This window comes from Alligator mississippiensis, chromosome 1 (genome assembly GCF_030867095.1).
Source record: "Alligator mississippiensis isolate rAllMis1 chromosome 1, rAllMis1, whole genome shotgun sequence".
NCBI classification, from domain to species: domain Eukaryota; kingdom Metazoa; phylum Chordata; order Crocodylia; family Alligatoridae; genus Alligator; species Alligator mississippiensis.
The window spans coordinates 340,580,881-340,599,321 of NC_081824.1; the positions used below are offsets into that span (position 1 = coordinate 340,580,881).

General features: G+C 38.2%; 1 protein-coding gene across 2 annotated transcripts in view; it reads right to left on the minus strand.

Annotated features, from left to right (window-relative positions):
• Positions 1-18,441, minus strand: part of LOC132247760 (gamma-aminobutyric acid receptor subunit gamma-3-like) — a 175,677-nt gene that overhangs the window by 135,421 nt on the left and 21,815 nt on the right. For both annotated transcript variants that reach the window (XM_059720964.1, XM_059720965.1), the window contains exon 3: positions 15,344-15,411. In XM_059720964.1, coding sequence (XP_059576947.1) covers positions 15,344-15,411 — 68 coding nt within the window. The remainder of the gene's footprint in view (positions 1-15,343; positions 15,412-18,441) is intronic.

Genomic DNA, 18,441 nt, shown 5'->3' on the forward strand with positions numbered 1-18,441 from the left:
CTCATAGGACTCTCCAGTGTGAGCCCTCCTCTCCAGCCCATTGCTGAAGGGCAGGTATAGGGGTGCCGGCCCCCAGAACTGCCCTTTTAGGGAGCCCCAAGCCCCAGACTGCCTGGCCATGGGTGAACTGTCCCCAAGTGGGTGCCACCTGTAGACTTTGCTTTGTAGTTAACAGCATTTAAAAAAATTATTTAGTGGTTTTTTTTGTTTTTTGTCTGTATTTTCTGCAATAAATTTGGGTTTTTGTGTTTACACTGCTTGCAAGGAGGGGGTTTTATTTGTACAAGATGCCCCAGCAAATTTAGTATTCCCAGATTTCTGGATGGGGGCTCAAGCCACTGGTATAACTTATGGGGTACCCCAAAATGTGAACCTGGCCCTTCTTGCTGCCAACCGGTACCCAGGGGAAGTGTTACATAGTTTCATACACTAGAGAATTAAGAAACATATTGCAAAGAAACTAAGCCTAGCAGATTTCAGGTGAGCTTAACTAGGCACTCTTATTTATTTCTTTATAGTTTATAGAGGTCTGCTATGGCAGTCTATAAAACCATACAAAATAGGAAGACAGTCTATCATCCTTTAACTTAGAAATGATTAGGAAGCAGCAGTTCCAAAAATCCAGGAACCAGATGCATCAGTGGAACCATGCTGATTTACACCAGTTAAGAATCTGGCTCGGTGTTTACTTTGGAATTTCAATATTTGGTATCTCTAATAGGGTCAGTTCATCATTACTAAGCACATCATGGTCCCACTCCAGTCAAAGCATAACTCCTTAATATTCCAGCTTAGTAGCAAATTTCATTTAATTTATATCACTGGCAGGATGAGGGACATGACCTCAGAGAATCTATTGCTCAGATAAACTTTTGTTTGTTTTGGCTTTACTTGCTAATTTAGCTGCATGGATTGTTTCAGCAGAACATGGCTAAAATTTCTTCTTGGCCTAATTCCACCAGCTTCCTTAGAGAGTAATTTGGCCTTTTATTGTATATATTCCATTTCAAATATTGCTCGTAGGTATTGCTGTAATTCAGAAGCAAAGACCAAATCAACTACACCTTACCTGGACCCACAGATAAAGCCTTAATTGAAATCACAAACAAAAAAATGATTGAGCAAACTGAATTTATCCTATATTGTTGGTCTGATTTCAAACTGACACTGAAAGGGAAGGAAAGACTACATTATTCTGACCAAACAATATAGCTTGATAGCTCACTTCAGCTCCTAATGAACTAATGTTTGCATAATGCATGAAGTCCAATTTAGGGAAATTGAAAATGCTTTGCCTTAAAGATGGCCAGATGTTTACAATGCATGTGATCAAATGACAATTTCACCCAGACAAACAGAAACTAGAACTGAAGGAAATTAGTAATGCAAGAGGAAAATTTTCATTTCCATTTGCAACAAAGACAACCTGCAGATAGCAGAGAGTTCAATTCTTCAGTCATTAAGAGCAATAAAATTAAGTGACTGACACTGTTAGACAGAAAGATGTTTTATTATACTTTAATAATTTCTATAAATTGAATGAATAAAGTCAGATCTTACTGCAGTTCATGATTTTGATTGCCTCATCATTCAACCTCCATCTGTAAATCTACTTGGGAACACCATGCACACTTCAGTAAATATACATCAATGAGGTATTTATTTAGAATTTGAAACCTTAGAATTATAATAAAATCTGACATCCAGGAGCATTTATGAGGAAATGGCATTTATTGCCTTGTCCTAGATACTATGCATAGTTCATTAACTATTTATAACCTACCACATGACAGAGCTCAGTATTCTCTTAGTCCAGCTGTAGGTCCTGTAAGTAGAAGTCAGAGGTTTGGATAGTTACAGCAAGTGCATGTCATGCTGGAGGGTAGTCTCTGGTCTGTAATCTCAGCCAAGCCAACTGCTTACTGTTTACAAATAATTAAAAAAAACTTATGTCTCAATGCATCTGTACAAAAAGCTAGGCAGAAAATTACTGTTTAAGACTTGAGGCTTGCTGGATTAAAAAGAGCTACACTTTAAAGGAGCTGGTTACCTACCTACCACTTTCAAAACCCCATACTTTTGAAAATTATGCTAAATGTGACTGGACAGTGGCATCCACACTGTATTAACCAGAAAGACTTTCCCATCTAAAAGGTCTTATTTTAGTCAATTAAGGCATTAGTCTAAGAGAGCGCTCTGGGAAACAATAGCAAGTGTAACACATCAAGCTACTAATATGGAACTTAGTTAATTGACCGTGTGAACCAGGGAATGGCTATGATTACAAGGACAGTATCCAATAGCAAATAATTATCAGCTAGCCCACAGAAAATGTAAACCCTTAGTCTCTGAGATGGGCCTAGTGCATTAAGTAGTGACCTTGTTTAAAGTTTATTTGGCCATAGACTAAAGGCAAACTGTCTGAATATTGGTCCTAGATTATTCCCATCATATCAGTTATGTGAAAATGAACAGTAATGAAATGACTTTATATCACTAAGGTAGTGTAAGAGTGGCTTTGTAGCTGTTATGGTCCAGAGGTGAGAAGCAAGGATTTTGTAGAGAGTGATATCTTTTATTCAGTTATGTAGTTGCAATACAGTTAGAGAAACTTTTGAATGCAAGACACTGTTTAGGTTTGCATCTGAAATCTTGTCTAACTATCTCAGCTACATAGTTGGTCCATTAAAAGATATCACCATAAGGAAACCTTGCCTCTTTTATACCACCAACTTTTATTTGTAATTACTATGATTTATAATAAAAATAGAATTGGATTGCGAAGATCCATTTTACTTTACTAAAAACTGGTAGAGCATAACCATGAAAATTAGATACCCCTGTTAAAATGTAAGAATGTTTCAGTAGAGTTAAGTGTTGTTGTAGCCCTGACGGTTCAGGAAACATTGAGAGGCAATGTTTTGTTATGGCATCTTCTACTGGATCAACTGTATAGTAAAGAGAGCTGTTGGACAAGCTTTTGGGTCTCAGATATCCTTCCTCCGGTTATCTGATGAGGACAGGCACCTGATGCTTGAAAGCTTGTTGAACAGTCCTCCCTACTATGGAGTTAGTATACAGAAATTAAATGGAACTTCAGTACTTCCTCTTCCCCACAAGCCATATTTTCTGTATCTTCCACAAAAATAATAAGGTTAGGAATAGTAAGGAAAGTAAATAGGAAGAGCAGGAGAAGAAACCTGGGTTGTGAGAAGAAAACAATAGATCCAAGATTCACTCGCATTTTATGAAGCAGAACTATTTGTGCCTCTAATGAGTCTAACCTGTAATCAAAGAAGAAATGAAAACTCAGGAAAACATCATCCAAAAAACATCATCATCAGGAGGAAAAATATTCCATTGGGAAGGTGGTGGGGAAGAAGAGGCTAGAAATAATTAAACCACTTTGGCAACTTGGCCAAATTCTCCAAATCTTGGGAAAGTAGTAAATAAATATTAGTATGCGACTTATAATAAAAGCATAGTAGAAATGACATATAAAGAAGTATAAGTGATCAGAAACTGACTCAAATCTATAACACAAATAGAAGTTCAGTGCACATAAACCACTTTTAAGATGGCCAAAACCAGTTTAAGATAAATCTGGATGAATGTAATATCAGACTTCACTGATTTAGTTTAAATCATTTATTGAACTTCTGTCCCAGATTCAAGTCAACTCACAGTCCTCTAACATCCCAGGATGCTTTGCACCTTCCCCATAACTCTCCCCCCACCCCAGCTCACAGGGTGGGCGGGCTAGTCTTGGCCTAAACTGTCTTCTCCAGCTGAGTACAGAGATGTGCTCTAGCACCCCCTGGCTTCTGGCCTGGGCCACTTAAGGCATGTGGCTGCATTTCCAGAATCAAAAGTGAATGTCTGTTCACTTGCTTATTGCTTTAATCTACACAATTTAAACTAACCTGCAAAGACTGAATCAATTCAGCCTTTGGCTTTTTGACTGTCTGTACTTAGCTTATATATAAATGCCTTTGCAGAAATGAGAAGCCACTTGTAGATTTTTTTTAAAGCTTGGAGGGACAATGCATTTGTTAGAGTACTCCATTCAGTAACACAAAGAGAACTATTTGATTTGTACCAGAGCAATAATGACTGCAAGCACTTGAGATTCAAAAGGATAATGTGTTAACTAAAAGTTTGACATGTCAATGAAACTTAAATTCTCTCCATTTTATTTTCTAGTATTGGGACTTTAAATGTAAAGACATCTGAGTAGACCGGTGACATTATCTCATGTCAGAAATAGGACAGGCATGTCAGTCACCTGAGATTTATTTTATTGCAACAGGAAAAAATGAAAAAGGCATTTTGATTCTTTGATTAGTATTGCTAAATGAAACTCACTCTTTACCAACAGAAAACACCTAACACAGATTATTCTGGTGACTCAAATGAGAATTAGAGGCCATATTCTACTCAGTTACTTTATCAGTTAACTCCATTATAAATCTAGAGCTACTGTAACAGCTCCACTGGAATTACTGTAGATTTGCGTGGGCATGATTGACAACTGAACCTAGTACTTTTGCAGTAGAAAACTCAGTGACAGAAGCTTATTACGCTGTGTCATTAGGACTGAGGAAACACATTTTATGGAGCTAAATGCCAGCCTGTTAGAGTATATTGCTACTTTAAATCCATTGCTGAAAGAGTCCTGGAAGGCTGTATCCAAAATCCTGGACAGTATTACATAAATAGTGCAATCCATGCAGTAGGGAATTCATTTTCTGAACACACGTGGGAAGAAACTTGATGTAAGATATAAAATAAACTTAGAAGTTCATAAAAAAAACTATTTTAAGTAAGGCAATCCCTAATTTACTTAAGGAAAAAGTGTAACACTCCTTACAGCAATTTATCCAAACCATTTCTAAAATTAAGATTTCCAAGTTGTGCTTAAGAAAAATGTTGTTTGTCATTGGTTAAATGACAAAACCCCAAAAGCCCTTTCTTCTTAAAACTCCATTGCCTATTTTTACAGTAGTCTTGTTCAGGTATTAAGGAACTAATATTTCCTTCCATTTTTGTTTTAAATGCTTCTGTAATGCCTGTCACTGAATAGGATGTACAATCTTGGGTTCTTACTCCTTCTGTCATTCAGAGAGTTTTAGCCTAGGTTAGAATATTGGAAATGAACCAAGATAGTTAACTTCAAACACTGAATTTAAGGATTCAGCTAAAGGTGTACTTTGATTCCCAGCTTCTCTCTCTATCATTTTTCAAAAGTGGTAAAACATGAGAATGTTTACCTTCAGGATGTAAGATATTCACTTTTATATATCTCTGTGGCAGTGCAAGTTGTACTAGCACCTCCCACTATAGCCCTGGAAGTTTTAACCAAGACAGACAAAAATCCTACCTGCCAGGGTATATTTAGTTACCCAAATGAGCTCAACAACATGCCAGTAGTAGAGGTTACCAACATATAGTAAACTCAAGCTATTCCCTTTTTACCCCAAGTACATTACCCTTACTATCTTCTTTTGAGACCACTAGCTGCTTATGGGCCCTTTGGTGTGGCAGGAGTTGTAAGTATATTCAACTTTTATCACTATCATTCCCTCCCAGAAACATTTTTGTAGCCAAACATTCTTTGCCAAGATCTGAAACAGTAGAAATTAATCCACACCTTGGATGCATCAAGAGAAATCTACTGTATAGACAAAGTTTTCTAGAGTTGGTTTCTTTGAGCCTAGATAACTAGATTATAGATGAACTCATGATCCTGCAAAATGCCTAAGAGGCTTGGTTTTAGACACCATAGCCCTATTAACTGATAAGATACACTGATGTTAAATTTAAGCATTCATTTAAGTGCTTTGATGGATTCAGGTCTAGAAACTTAGAGACTGTAAAGAAATAGATTGTTCTCAAGGGAAAAAAAGGCAAACCTAGAAGCTTGTGAGAGTGTCAGTGAGAGAGAATAAATTTGGGCCTCTCTCTAAGTTAAAAAAAAAAAAGCATCAACTTTTCCCAAGATGTTACTCTGTGACTCAGAAATAGGACACATATGCAAAAGAAATTATACCACTTCTGCAGAATAACAACAAACATGACATAGTTCTGCTGCACAAGTAGCATTGCAGGCTGTACCTGAGAACAATAATAAAAATAAGTCTATTAAAAATGATATTATGCATTTTTTAAAAAAATCAATGGACCTTAGAGGTGGAGCAGAATACAGATGCAATTGCAACTGTGGTAGAAAACAGCTTTGCTTTAGTATATTAAAATCTGTCAGATTATGTTTTATAGCTGCAGATGTTCAATGATATATTTAATTTCTGAATAAATAGTTGTTAAGACAAAAATGCAACTGGATGTTAGGACTTCATTACAAGTGAAGGATAATATTTTAAAGGTTAGATTTCTTGGATGGAGAGGAGTGGGGAAATACCTCATATAGCTCGTGAAGAAGAAAAAGGACTGTGGAGGGGAACGGTATTTTGAAATTGAAGTTCTAAGAAGAAGTCTATCAATATACTAATAGACCAAAAAAAGAGTAAAGGACTAGTTTTATCTTATAACACTGAGCTGTGAATAAAAAGGAAATAGAGCATGCATAAAGATATATGAGCAAGCAGTCTAGGCAGTGGACTCAAAAGGTGATGATAAAAAGCACAAAAGAAATACTATATGAACTATATTTTCAAATTGCTTGAGAATTAATGGATGAGCATTTACCTAGTGGATATGTGATTAATAATTTTATGCACACATAAATATATTTCAGAAGTCTGCTTCTCTCACACACTCCAAAACATGCAGCTGAAGTGAAATAAGATTTCAGTTAGTACAACCATAGTAGTACAACTTTGTTCATCATCTGAGACTATGACCTCAGCAGAAAAATAAAGTTACAATTGACCACTATGTGTATACACATACAACCTAGTTTTATGGAGTTTGAATTATCTATAAAGTTGCTCTGTGTTTGCATTCCTGGCTCCCTTACGTTTTAAGGAGATAGATGCTGGAGAATAACAAATACATTAATTTAAGTTTCCTACTTTGTGTCTTGCCTTGTACTTTCTCACTTTCCATTTTATTCATGCATAAGCCTACATCTGAAGATGTATGATGCCATATTAAAATTTAACATTTATGGAGCAGATGATGATCCTATGGTATTATTGACATGAAAGGGACTTCAAGGCATATACATTTTTTTCCAGAGGCATCATTTTCAAAACAACATCTTAGAAAGGCCAAATACAAGAGTAGGGTATCAAAAATGTGTGATATCCAATGCATATAATGAAATGAAATAGCAAACATGAAAAAGTTCACTTAATTAACAAATAAACAACAACAGCAAAAACCCAGATTGGGATTTCTCTTGAACTTTATGGAGAATGAATTTAGGAAACCCTGATCAAGCTCATTCACATCAATACACATATAACAATGCTGTTAAACAGAATGGTTGAGGAGATTCCTGTGATAGATACGACTACCACATCTGGCAAGTCAGAAACTAATGACATTTTACCATGAAATGGCAAGTAGTTGGTGACCAAACTTATTTCTACAAAAAAAGACATGATGAGAATAAGTATAAAAAGAGATAGCAGGTATAAGCAAAAAGCTTTCAAGTGGTTTTTACATTAAAGCATCATGCAGAATTTCTGATCCAGCCAAGTAATTTTTCTTTTAACAGCCATACTTCATGTCCTCCATTCTCCCCCTTCTGTCCCCTCCCCCTGGCCCCTGGGTCCTCAGTTGGATATTTATAAAACTGACATTTTATCTTTTTAAAGAAGTGTCACCCAAAATATTCTGAATGAGGAGAGGGGGGGAGGGCAGACTACATTTCAAAGGGTTCTTGTATAACACCACTCACCTCTGCAGCTTCGCATAATCGTGTTCCTGTTAGAAAAGCCTTTTCCTTTAATGTCATCTCTGGCCATATTGTGGCCCACCAATTTCTCCTTCTCAGAAAGGAATAAATCACCTCCATGGCACTGATCTGTTTCTCATAGAACGGGTGGCCATTGTCCCCACACAACTTCATGGAAACACATTAAAGCCTGCGGTTTTGTTAACACCTCACTGAAACCACTTCCCTTTCAGCAACACCAGCTTTTAAAGATGACTAGGAAGGTTTTTCAAGGTCAGCTGACAAACTGCTCATTATGGGCATGAACCATGCTCGGAGGGCCAGTGAAGCACATTACATCTACTCTGTGGGGTTTCAAGCCCAACATACACATGAAGTAGCTGCCTTAGAATAATGCTGAGCATGCACCAGTAAACCCTCTTCCTGCTCAGGTTTAGGGCTTTGGCACAGGTTACTTGTATAATGTCAGAAATCTGTGGAGTGTTCTGATGTCATAAAAGTAAGGCATTTTTGAGCAGTCTCAGGTGAAGGCGTCATGTTGCTTCAGACCTGCATGACTATGACTTGCCACTTGAGGGCTGGACAGGAGCCAGGACTCTATTCTTCCCCTTTGTTGGGAGAGGAGAGGGAGGGTGGCATGGAGCTGGGAGACAAAGAAACCAGCATGGGGTCTTCCCTCTCTCCATGGCCAGTAGGTCCCCAGCCAGAGCTGAGGGTGGGAGGGGAGGAATCTTGAAAAATTGTTTGAAGTGAGGCAGTGCAGGGAGAGAGGGATAAAGAGAAAGAAGTGAAAAAAAGATTTAAAAAAAATGAAAGTATTAACATCTTGAATGCGTCTCATAGGGTCATAGAAAATTAGGGTTGGAAGGGACTTCAGGAGGTCATCTCATCCAACCCCCTGCTCAACGCAAGACTATCCCCAACTAGATCATCCCAGCCAAAGCTTGGTCTAGCCAGGTCATAAAAAAAAACACCAAGGATGCAGAGTCCACCACCTCTCTGGGTAGCCTGTTTCAGTGTCTTACTAACCTCCTAATGAGAAGATTCTTCCTAGCATCTAACCTAAACTTCTTCTGCTGCAACTTGAGACCGTTGCTCCTTGTTCTGTCATCTGCCACCACTGATACAGTCTAGCCCCATCCTCTTTTGAACCCCACTTCAGGTAATTGAAGGCTGCTATTAAATCCCATCTCAGTCTCTTCTTCTGTAGACTAAATAATCCCAGTTCCTTCAGCCTGACTCAGAAGTCTCAGTGAATTGGGATTGGATCAGAGTAGGCAGTGGGGTTAGGAGCAGCAGGGATTGTTTTGGCTGTCCTAAGCCACACCACCACACCATGCAGCTGGGGGAAAACAGGCTTCTCCGGCTCCATGTCTTTCTGCAATTAAGTTCAGAGCAGTTGTTCACAGAAAAGAGGAGGGGCGGGGGACCACTAGAGTTTTGGAGGATAGAAAGGAGTAGAGCATCTAGGAGCTGTGCATCCTGAGATTCTGGAGGAATGAAAGTAAAGCATTTTACCTCCCCTGACCATTCAAAAAAATACCTTGGAACAGCATGGGTAAAACATTTCTAATGTTTTACTTTAAATTTGGTGCACCCCGTGTCAAGCCCAGCACATACACCCAAAAGAGGCATCATGTTATTTTGACTCGACTTGCCCAACATCTGTATAGATGGAGTACTTCAGTAAGGCTTTTTTGGTGCTATAGATAAAAGTGCCAAAAAGCCTAGCTGAAGCGTGCCATCTATACAGATGCTGTGGAGCCAGGTTGAACTAACGTGCTGTTGCTTCTGGGTTTTTTTTCTCATGCCTGTCAGCAGCCTTAATGCACATGAAGCAGTTGTAACACCCTTTGCTGATGTGCAGACTAATGAAGTGTAGAAGCAGTGTAAGCATACATTATAGGTCCCTATTATATGTACACACACTCCTTAAAAAAAAAGGGGAGGTTGACTAACATCCATCCAGAAGTATTGCTGAATAGTACACTATAGGTGGAAAGAAGTTTTACATTGTATGTGTTGGTCTCTGGAAGAAGGTCTAAGCCTTCTTTAGAGAAGATAATTTATTGTTAACACTAATCTGGAGTGGTTATCACAGTTCAGGGAGCTCTCACACACACACAAAAGAAAAACAAAACAAAACAGTAATTTTCAATCATACTTTCTTCCTGATCACAGCCTTAAGGGGAGGAGAAGCTTTCTATGTCCCCTTCCCACCATTGCATTTGTGCATAGAATTAATCTCAACTGGAGTTCAAATTGTGTTACTTTCCAGCATAAATGCATCATTATGGAGTACCTAGAGTTCCTGGTAGCCAGCAGTTAAGCACAAGCACCAAACACCACACATTAGTATGATCACAGTCTCACATTCTGTGCGTGTAACAGGGGCAGAAATATATAGCTTTGATGGCTGCAGGTTTTCTGGAGAGCCTGCAAAGTATACCTGCAAATACGAAGCTTGGCCCACTGCTGCTTATTGGGGAATACTGGTGCTCAAATACCCCTTAAAACATGTGTATTATTTTAAGGACACTCCAATGACACTGACATCTGGGAAAATGCTCATCTATTTCATTTCAGGCAAGAGTTTACTTCCATCCAGAAACAAACTGGTGATCAGTTTAATCACCAACCTCTGGTTCATTAGACAATCCACTGCCATGCTCTCTCTCTTCCTATCAACCTACCTTCCTGCTATCCTTTGAAGCCTAACCAGTCCACTCACTTTGCATTCAATCTCAATGATTTTACCATGGAAAAAAACTGGAAGGGAAAATGTTTTCCTCTCCCATAAAAATGTCAGATGTCCAGAAGTTCTGCAAGAGAGACTTTATCATCTGCATTTTCTTTCTTTTTACAAAAACCTGAGAAAGACCTCTCTAGAGCAGCACAGGGTCAGGGCATTCACCTGAATGATGTGTGATCCAGGTTCGAGCCCCTGCTCTACCACTACTCTGCATTTCAAATGAGTGCTCTAAACATGAAGCAATTGGCTTTTCTGTTCTTCTCCTGGAGCTGTTCCACTTTGTAAAAATAATACAACATTGATATATCAGATACTTGAACCTGGGTGTCCCACATCTTGTGCCCTCTAACCAGAAACTTTGTCCTGGACTCAAAATCTTCCTGGCCAAGATTGCACTGAAACATACTTGCTCCCCTAAAAAATAATTGAAAAAATTTCTGATCAGCTTTCTGGGAGCTGCCTTTTGGGTCTATCACATGCAGACATAATAATGCTATTAATAAGTTACAACCCCAGAGGGAAAATTGGCTATTAAATCAGTCCATTACCATTATCAATACCATTGTTCAGATTATGAAATGTTTTGAATGTTTTCAGGACTGGGCAGGATTACAGTAGATCCCTCAATCTTCACAAGAAACGACATATTTGTTTTCTGAGATTCCTATCAAGCCACTAATTATAAGGATAAATCCTGCCAATTTCAAGTTTAGCCACATGATGTAAAACACTGCCATAAAGGTCAGTAGGATTTAAATCCTACTTGCTTGCTTTTCCATAGATTCAGTGAAACAAAATAATGTTAAAAAACATAAAATGGAATGCACAGAAGTAGTCCCTGGACACTTAGAGAGCACTTTCCTAATAATTAATGCCCAACCTGTAATCTGCAGTTTTTGGAATGGATTAGATTGAAGAGGAACACCATTTATATTGGTAGCAGGTCCAGAAAGATAATTACTATCCCTCATGCAAATTACTTTGGGAAGGAGCAAAGCTTGGATGAGCTGTACTATCTTCCCATTGTGGACTTTTTTCCCATTATGGAAATCATTAAATAACTTAGTGGAAAGCCTGCTGGCATCTACTAGCAAGGGAAGCCTTAATGTAGGGAACAAGGCCTTCAGGAAGATGATTCTGATTTCCTAATGATTATGGTGTCTCCCTGAAAAATCCAGGATAATACTTAGTTACCAACACTGTATCTCTTTTGCTGGAAAGAATTGGCAGGACAGTTCCTGCCTGACCACAGGGCCAGGAATGACTCCTTAAAGGGATCTCCAGCAAGACTGCCTCCCCTTCAGGCACTTCCCATAGGAAATGGGAAGGAAGGAGGTTGGTCCAGCTCTGGATTAAGCACTTCATTGCTTTTCCATGGATTCAGGTGTTCACAAGCAATTCATTTCAGACTTTGCCAGTGTAGTCGATTTGTTTCATCAGCTGTTTCCTTCTTGTTTCGTGTTACAAATACGAATGTGAATTTACGACTTCATGCCAAATTCTAATCCCATTAACACTGATATAATTCTAGAGTAATTCCACTGAAGTCATTGGTGTTTCTATGAATTTATGGTGATGAGTCAGATACCTTGGCCAGAGGTTCCAGATCCAAGGACCTAAAATTAATCTTCCAAATTCACATTTAGCTCCTTGAATAGCTCTGATTTTTTTTTTGTTTTGTTTTTTGTTTTTACAAGTGCTTAGTGATCCATAGATCCCACAGGCTTCTGGTATTTGCAGACAATGAGATTTTCTGAGACAGTCATTACTACTCAGATGCTTAAATAGGACGTTAGCTAACTAAATTTAGACACAAAAGGTTTACATGTTCAACTTTCATTTTTATATTTGTCATCCCTTGTACTCAGTGGCTATAGTAAAATCTTCATTTGACAACAAAGTCATTTTTTGCATACTTTCAGAGCATTTAGGCACTCCCCCATCTGGACTAAGCAGCTTCATTTCCTTTCCATTGATCCAGGTGTTCACAATCAATTTATTTCAGACCTTGCCTGTGTAGTAGGTATGTTTCAACAGCTGATGAAACATACCAATGGTAAAATATTAAATGGTTCAGATCTTTTGTGCAATTACTTACCACTTTATTTTAGGTCTGTTACTTTACCTATTATATTCTTGAATGAAGTTTAAAAAAACCCAGGTTTTCCTTCCTCTACATCAAAAAGAACACTGAGTTCAAGTAATCACACCTCCCTATGTAGTAGTTAGTTAAATAATAAAAATATTCCACAAAACTATTCCTACTTAAAAAAAACCAAACATAACAATTTATAAAGCTAGATCACCATCACCACCACTTCACTGGGATGAGTCTTCTGTATTCCTTGGATTTATTTTTGTCACTGAAATTTCTTCTTAAATCATTGCCGCTGACAAGCTCAGTAATTTTCTTCCCCCATGGCTGCTCTACCAAAGAGAAGTCTCTACATTTTGCCTGTTGCTACACTACCAATAGCAAGACCAGCACTATCTTTGACTTTCAGTCTAATGCCGTCTAAATCTAGTCTACTTTATAAATACAAATATCCTAGCCACATTCCTAATTTGCACATATTTTATATTTTTAAAATAATTTACTATTTAACTTATTTTCTTAGCTTAGTGTCAGAGGTAGCCTGAACTCAAATCGTAGAAAGTGAGGGTTGGAAGGGATCTCAGGAGGTCATCTAGTCCAACACCCTGCTCAAAGCAGGACCATCCCCAACTAGATCATTCCAGCCAGGGCTTTGTCAAGCTGGACCTTAAAAACCTCCAAGGATGGAGATTCCACCACCTGAGCAAGCAAATCATACTTATATTAAACCGTGATATGAACCAGCAATGGTTCAAAATTAATGTGATTTTTCCTTATCCCCACAGCTTAAGTAGTTTCTATAAAACCCTATCTTACAGTACTGCGTTACAGAAGATGCATCTGAATCTCTAGTAACTCAGACAATTTACAAGGCAATTCAAGGGGCAAGAAAGAGAAATTAGGATAGAGGGATTGCGGGGGGAAGAGGGGGACCTTTCTAACCTCCTACGATAGCAATTCAATTCCCTCTTCTCTTGAGTGGGGACATATTTATAGACACACTATAACACAGTGAGTCAGAAGAATGCATTAAAAATACATCTTTCTTTAGAAACATTGCTGTGATTTGTAGTTGCTGAAGCATAAGATAATTAGCTGTTTATCAATTTAAAGGTGAAGCAGATGCTTCTGTTGTTTGGCATTCTGTGCCTCACCTGAAGAAATATAACCAACTGTTTCACTCTTCTACATGCTACTGTCAAGTGTTACCAGTACAGATAATTTGTTCCAGGTTTCCTGGCCAAATCTCCTAGTTTTATTGTAAATCCAATTTTCTTGGATTCTTTCCTGACCTTTAAGAGTTTTCAGATTAAGAGAATATAAGCATCAAACACACAAAACCATAGACAAGCCATCAGGCAAAGAACTGGTGCTCAAACTGAGACAATAGTTTAAAAACCCAAAGCCTCTACTCAAAACACTTAAATAAAGGAACTGTTCTTTAACATTTGTATTACTATTGTGCCAACAGGTCCATGTCCCAATCAGTCTCATTGGTTAAGTATTGAAAAGAACAAAGGAAGATTTGGTCGCTTTTTGAAGAGTTTACAATATTTTAGACAGATACAGCAAAAACCCTTTCTTGTCGGCACTCCCAAATTTCTGTGCTTGGATGAGTTTTAACCTAAAGAAAACAAGGAACACCCACAGTCTACACATTCAAACCTGAAATATGCACACCGCTGGAATAACCAAAGCCAATGACTCACCTATGTCAACATCAAGTTATGAAAGTCTAATTTATAGTCTAGCAACCAGACTGCAAAACCAGACGAGCAAAAACCAGATTTTCCTGGAAGATAAAGGATCAAGTCTCAAGCTGCTGAGCTAGAAGCAACTTTTATTGAACAGATTTTTATGAATAGGTCCATCATAGTCAAATAGGAACCACAGCTATCAGACATAAGAAACATTAGGTTGCATGCTTTTCTAAATTTCTGCATCCCTAGACTGCATATACATGCTAAGGATGAACTTTCCACTAGAGTTGCAATAGAAGATTGAAGGAGAATAGTATCCTCCCATTGATTTAGAACACAACCCTGGAGATTTGATGAAGTGGTGTAAAAAAACCCAAAAAACACCACACTAACACAGTTAAACCTAATCTTGATACAGAATTTTAAATAAATAAATAAATAAAAAGCATAAAAGCCAGGTTTCATGCCTGCATTTTTAAAGCAGGAAGTATATAAGAATGAAAAACTTGGCTTATTTTTAAGATAAATGCTGCTTGATTATACATGGAAGCACTTCCTTTCAAGCTCTATATTCTCTGTATTCCCAATCAATAGGATTTAATCAGTTTGCAACAGTAACTTCAGACTTTTAAGGAAAAGAGTCTAATGTCATACATATTCTTTCTAACACTAACTTTACCATTCTAGATGTGACACACAACACCTACAGCAATAATGGCAAGTGGGATCTTTTGTTGTTTGGGGGGTCTTTTGTTTCCCAGGAAAAAAAAGGAAACAAAATAATTGTTTAAAAAGTAGGAGTCTGACATCTGAAAACAAAACTAAGCTTGCAATCAAAACATCTTATCACTGGGATATCTATCATTTTCCCCCAAAGCGAAGCAAGTACTATTGCCAGCATTCCAGATAAAAATCATTTTTAGCAAGATGCTTACCATATTTATTGATGATACCGGGCCAATGCTGTTAACATAAATGTCAACATCAATAACTGTTGGTTTTACTGTGGAAGAAAAACAAAAAGCAATGTTTAAGGCTAGCTTGTGGAAGGCACAGATAATAATTATAGATTCCAGTCTTCATTTAAAACAAAGAACTGCTGATAAACACAGATTATGTATTTTCAAGAATTGGCAAGGTTCCTTTAAATTGTCTTTCAGTTACACTTCCTGTATTTGGACTGCCCGCTGTAAATTACAGCCTGTATCATTTTCTTTTCATGATCTGTTTATTTCAGCAGCAGAATGGTAAACAGGCTTTTGTCATTATATAGAGTGGGCCAAATTCTTAGAGCAGGCTAAATGGCAAGGGGTAGTCCAAACTGATGAAATCTACAATTTCTTCAAGTACCTTCAAATGAAATGTACTTCTTACTCTCCTTGGACTTTGTCTAGAAAAGAAAGTTGTACTACTTCTAAGTTAGTTACAATGATGTAGTTAGATTAGATCAACTTCTTTCTTTCATTTGATATTAATTTGATCTACATTGTGATGAAAATTAACCAAAAGAAGCCTAGTTTCAACCAAAGTAAGATTGACTTATCATAACCAGTTCAGATAAACTAGCACTGAAGGCTGCATAGACATACTTTAAGATACATTTATCCAACTGTCTCTTGTAGGCAAGGTTCTTAACACTTCCAGATTTACGGGGCCAGAAACAGATTATGAGCTATACATATCTCCTTTGAGTTCTTGTCATTAATATAATCCACCTTCACATTAATTATATTGACTCTGCTGATGCCTACACGAATCTGTGTTGGCGTTACATGGCTAGAAACCAAGTTGTAAGTTAGGTGGTGCTACTTCAGTGGGGATTGTCTCAATCTTATCTTAACTTGCACTATTTACTTTCATCCTCTTCTTGTTCCTTAGCATTCATATTACACCAAATTAGATATCAGTAGAGTGATTATTACTATCTCTAAGGGTCTACCTTGGACTTTGCTTTGTAGTTTGACACAGTCTGGACACTTGGATGTGAACAAATTAAACTTAAAATAAAATATACAAACGTTGTTATTTCATTAGTAATGAAATCAGCAAAATTCCCATTCAGGAGTCTGTAATCAAGATTAAAACAAAAGAATGAAAAAAAAAAATCTAAGATGTTACAAAAAATATTAAAATGAACAGGAAGAGTGACCAGAAGAGAACAATCCATTTCCTAATTCATGAAGCAATTTGGGGTCATGAATTCAAATTTGTCTGCAAAAATTGATTTGGAGGGATAAGTTCTAAACCTGCCTAAGAAATCAAAGGGAAATCTGAACTCAATTGAACAGGCACATCTGATTAATGCAGCTCTAATACCTGATTATAAAACAGAAGTCTAGCTGCTCCTTAGTAAGGGGACCAGCTTCAAAATGTAATAACACATATAATTTAGGTCCAGAGTAGAAGTGACAAGCAAAAAGTGGCTGCTGTCTTACCATATCTATCTGAATCTAAGATATCCCTGAATTTAGGATGACCCCCCCCCCCAATAATTAGATTTTATACATGGAAAATGTATACATTTAATATAATTTTCCATGTATAGAATCTATGTATTGGAAGATCATCTTAAATTTATCCTCCCAGAGTAGGGGGAGAGGCAATGAGTGGGGCAGTAGGAAAAACAGGCAGTGGGGGAGGCACATGGTAGGGCAGGTGGTGGGGGGTAGTAAGGATGTAGGCAGTGAGGGCGGGGGGGCTGTAAGGGAGCAGATGGTGGAGGGAGCAGTGGGGGACTAGCAGTAGGAAGGCATGCAGGGCAGGCAGTGTGGAAATAGCAGGGGAGTCATGCAGTTTGTCTCCTGTTGCCTGTCCCACACCTCCACACTTAACATCCTCACTTATGCCTATCCCACACAGTCTCAGGACCCTGCCTCCCTTCCTCCATCCCTCCCTCCTTCTCTCTGTGCTGCTTCTTCCCCCACAGCCTCAGATCCCTGCCTCACCTTCTGCCCTTCTTCTTCCCCTCCGAAGTCTCTACCCCTCCCTGCCTTACTGTTGTCTTGGCACCAGCACGCTTTATCCCCTCTGTAGTCTGGGGCACTGAGCTTGGCTCCAGCCCAGCCCTGCAGAGTTGTTACTACTGTTACAGGGCCAGGCTGGGTCCACGCTGCAGAAGTGGCACAGGAGAAAGACTGGGAACAGCAGGGACCCAATACTGTAGGGAAGGAGTGGCAGGGAGTGCAGAGGCTGTGGGGGCTAGCAGCAGTTGTGGTGCCAGCCCTGAGCCAGGGCTGGGGCCAGAGCTGGAGCCACAGTAGCTGCCTGCTCCCCACAGCCTTTACTCAATTCTAAGATGAGGGGCTCCTCTCACATATTAAAATCCGGGGTCTTCTTTTAATCGACTAAATATGGTATATACATATTCCAGGTAGACAACAAGGCCCTGCAAAGACTTATGTACATGTTCAGCATTGCATGGGAGGAATAGTTTCACTCAAGTCAATAAACTGCTCACAGGACATCAAGTTTGGGCATATGATTAAGTCTGTAGGATTAGAGCATAAGTGAGTGACATCAAATGGTATGAAGTTTTTTTGTGGTTACTCTATGGTAATAGATACACTGTAAGCAATCCATTTTTAATAAACTGAGCAAAGTTCTCTGCTGAATAAATGGGCAAAGGACTATGCTCATTTATATAAGAGAAGGATTTGGCTTTCTAATGTCCTGTATATGTTATCTGGAGCACTGTAGAAGAGGACTGAGAAGAAACCTTTTGGCCTCTTGTCAGCAAGTCAAGTTCTAACCTTAGAGATCACCAGCGAATTCCCATATACTCCAAATAAAAACACATCCTAGCAGATGTATAAGTTTAATAAGGCTCAAGAGGATAGAATGCTGCCTTGAACAAGATTTCAGTTTGCCAGGTACTGGCAGGAGATATAAGTGCCATGTATTGTTCCTACAACTGTTAACAGAAAAGCCAATTATATTTTTGTATTATATATATATATATATATATATTATATATATTATATATATATATATATATATATATATATATATATGGTTCCTGTATAACCTAAATCTC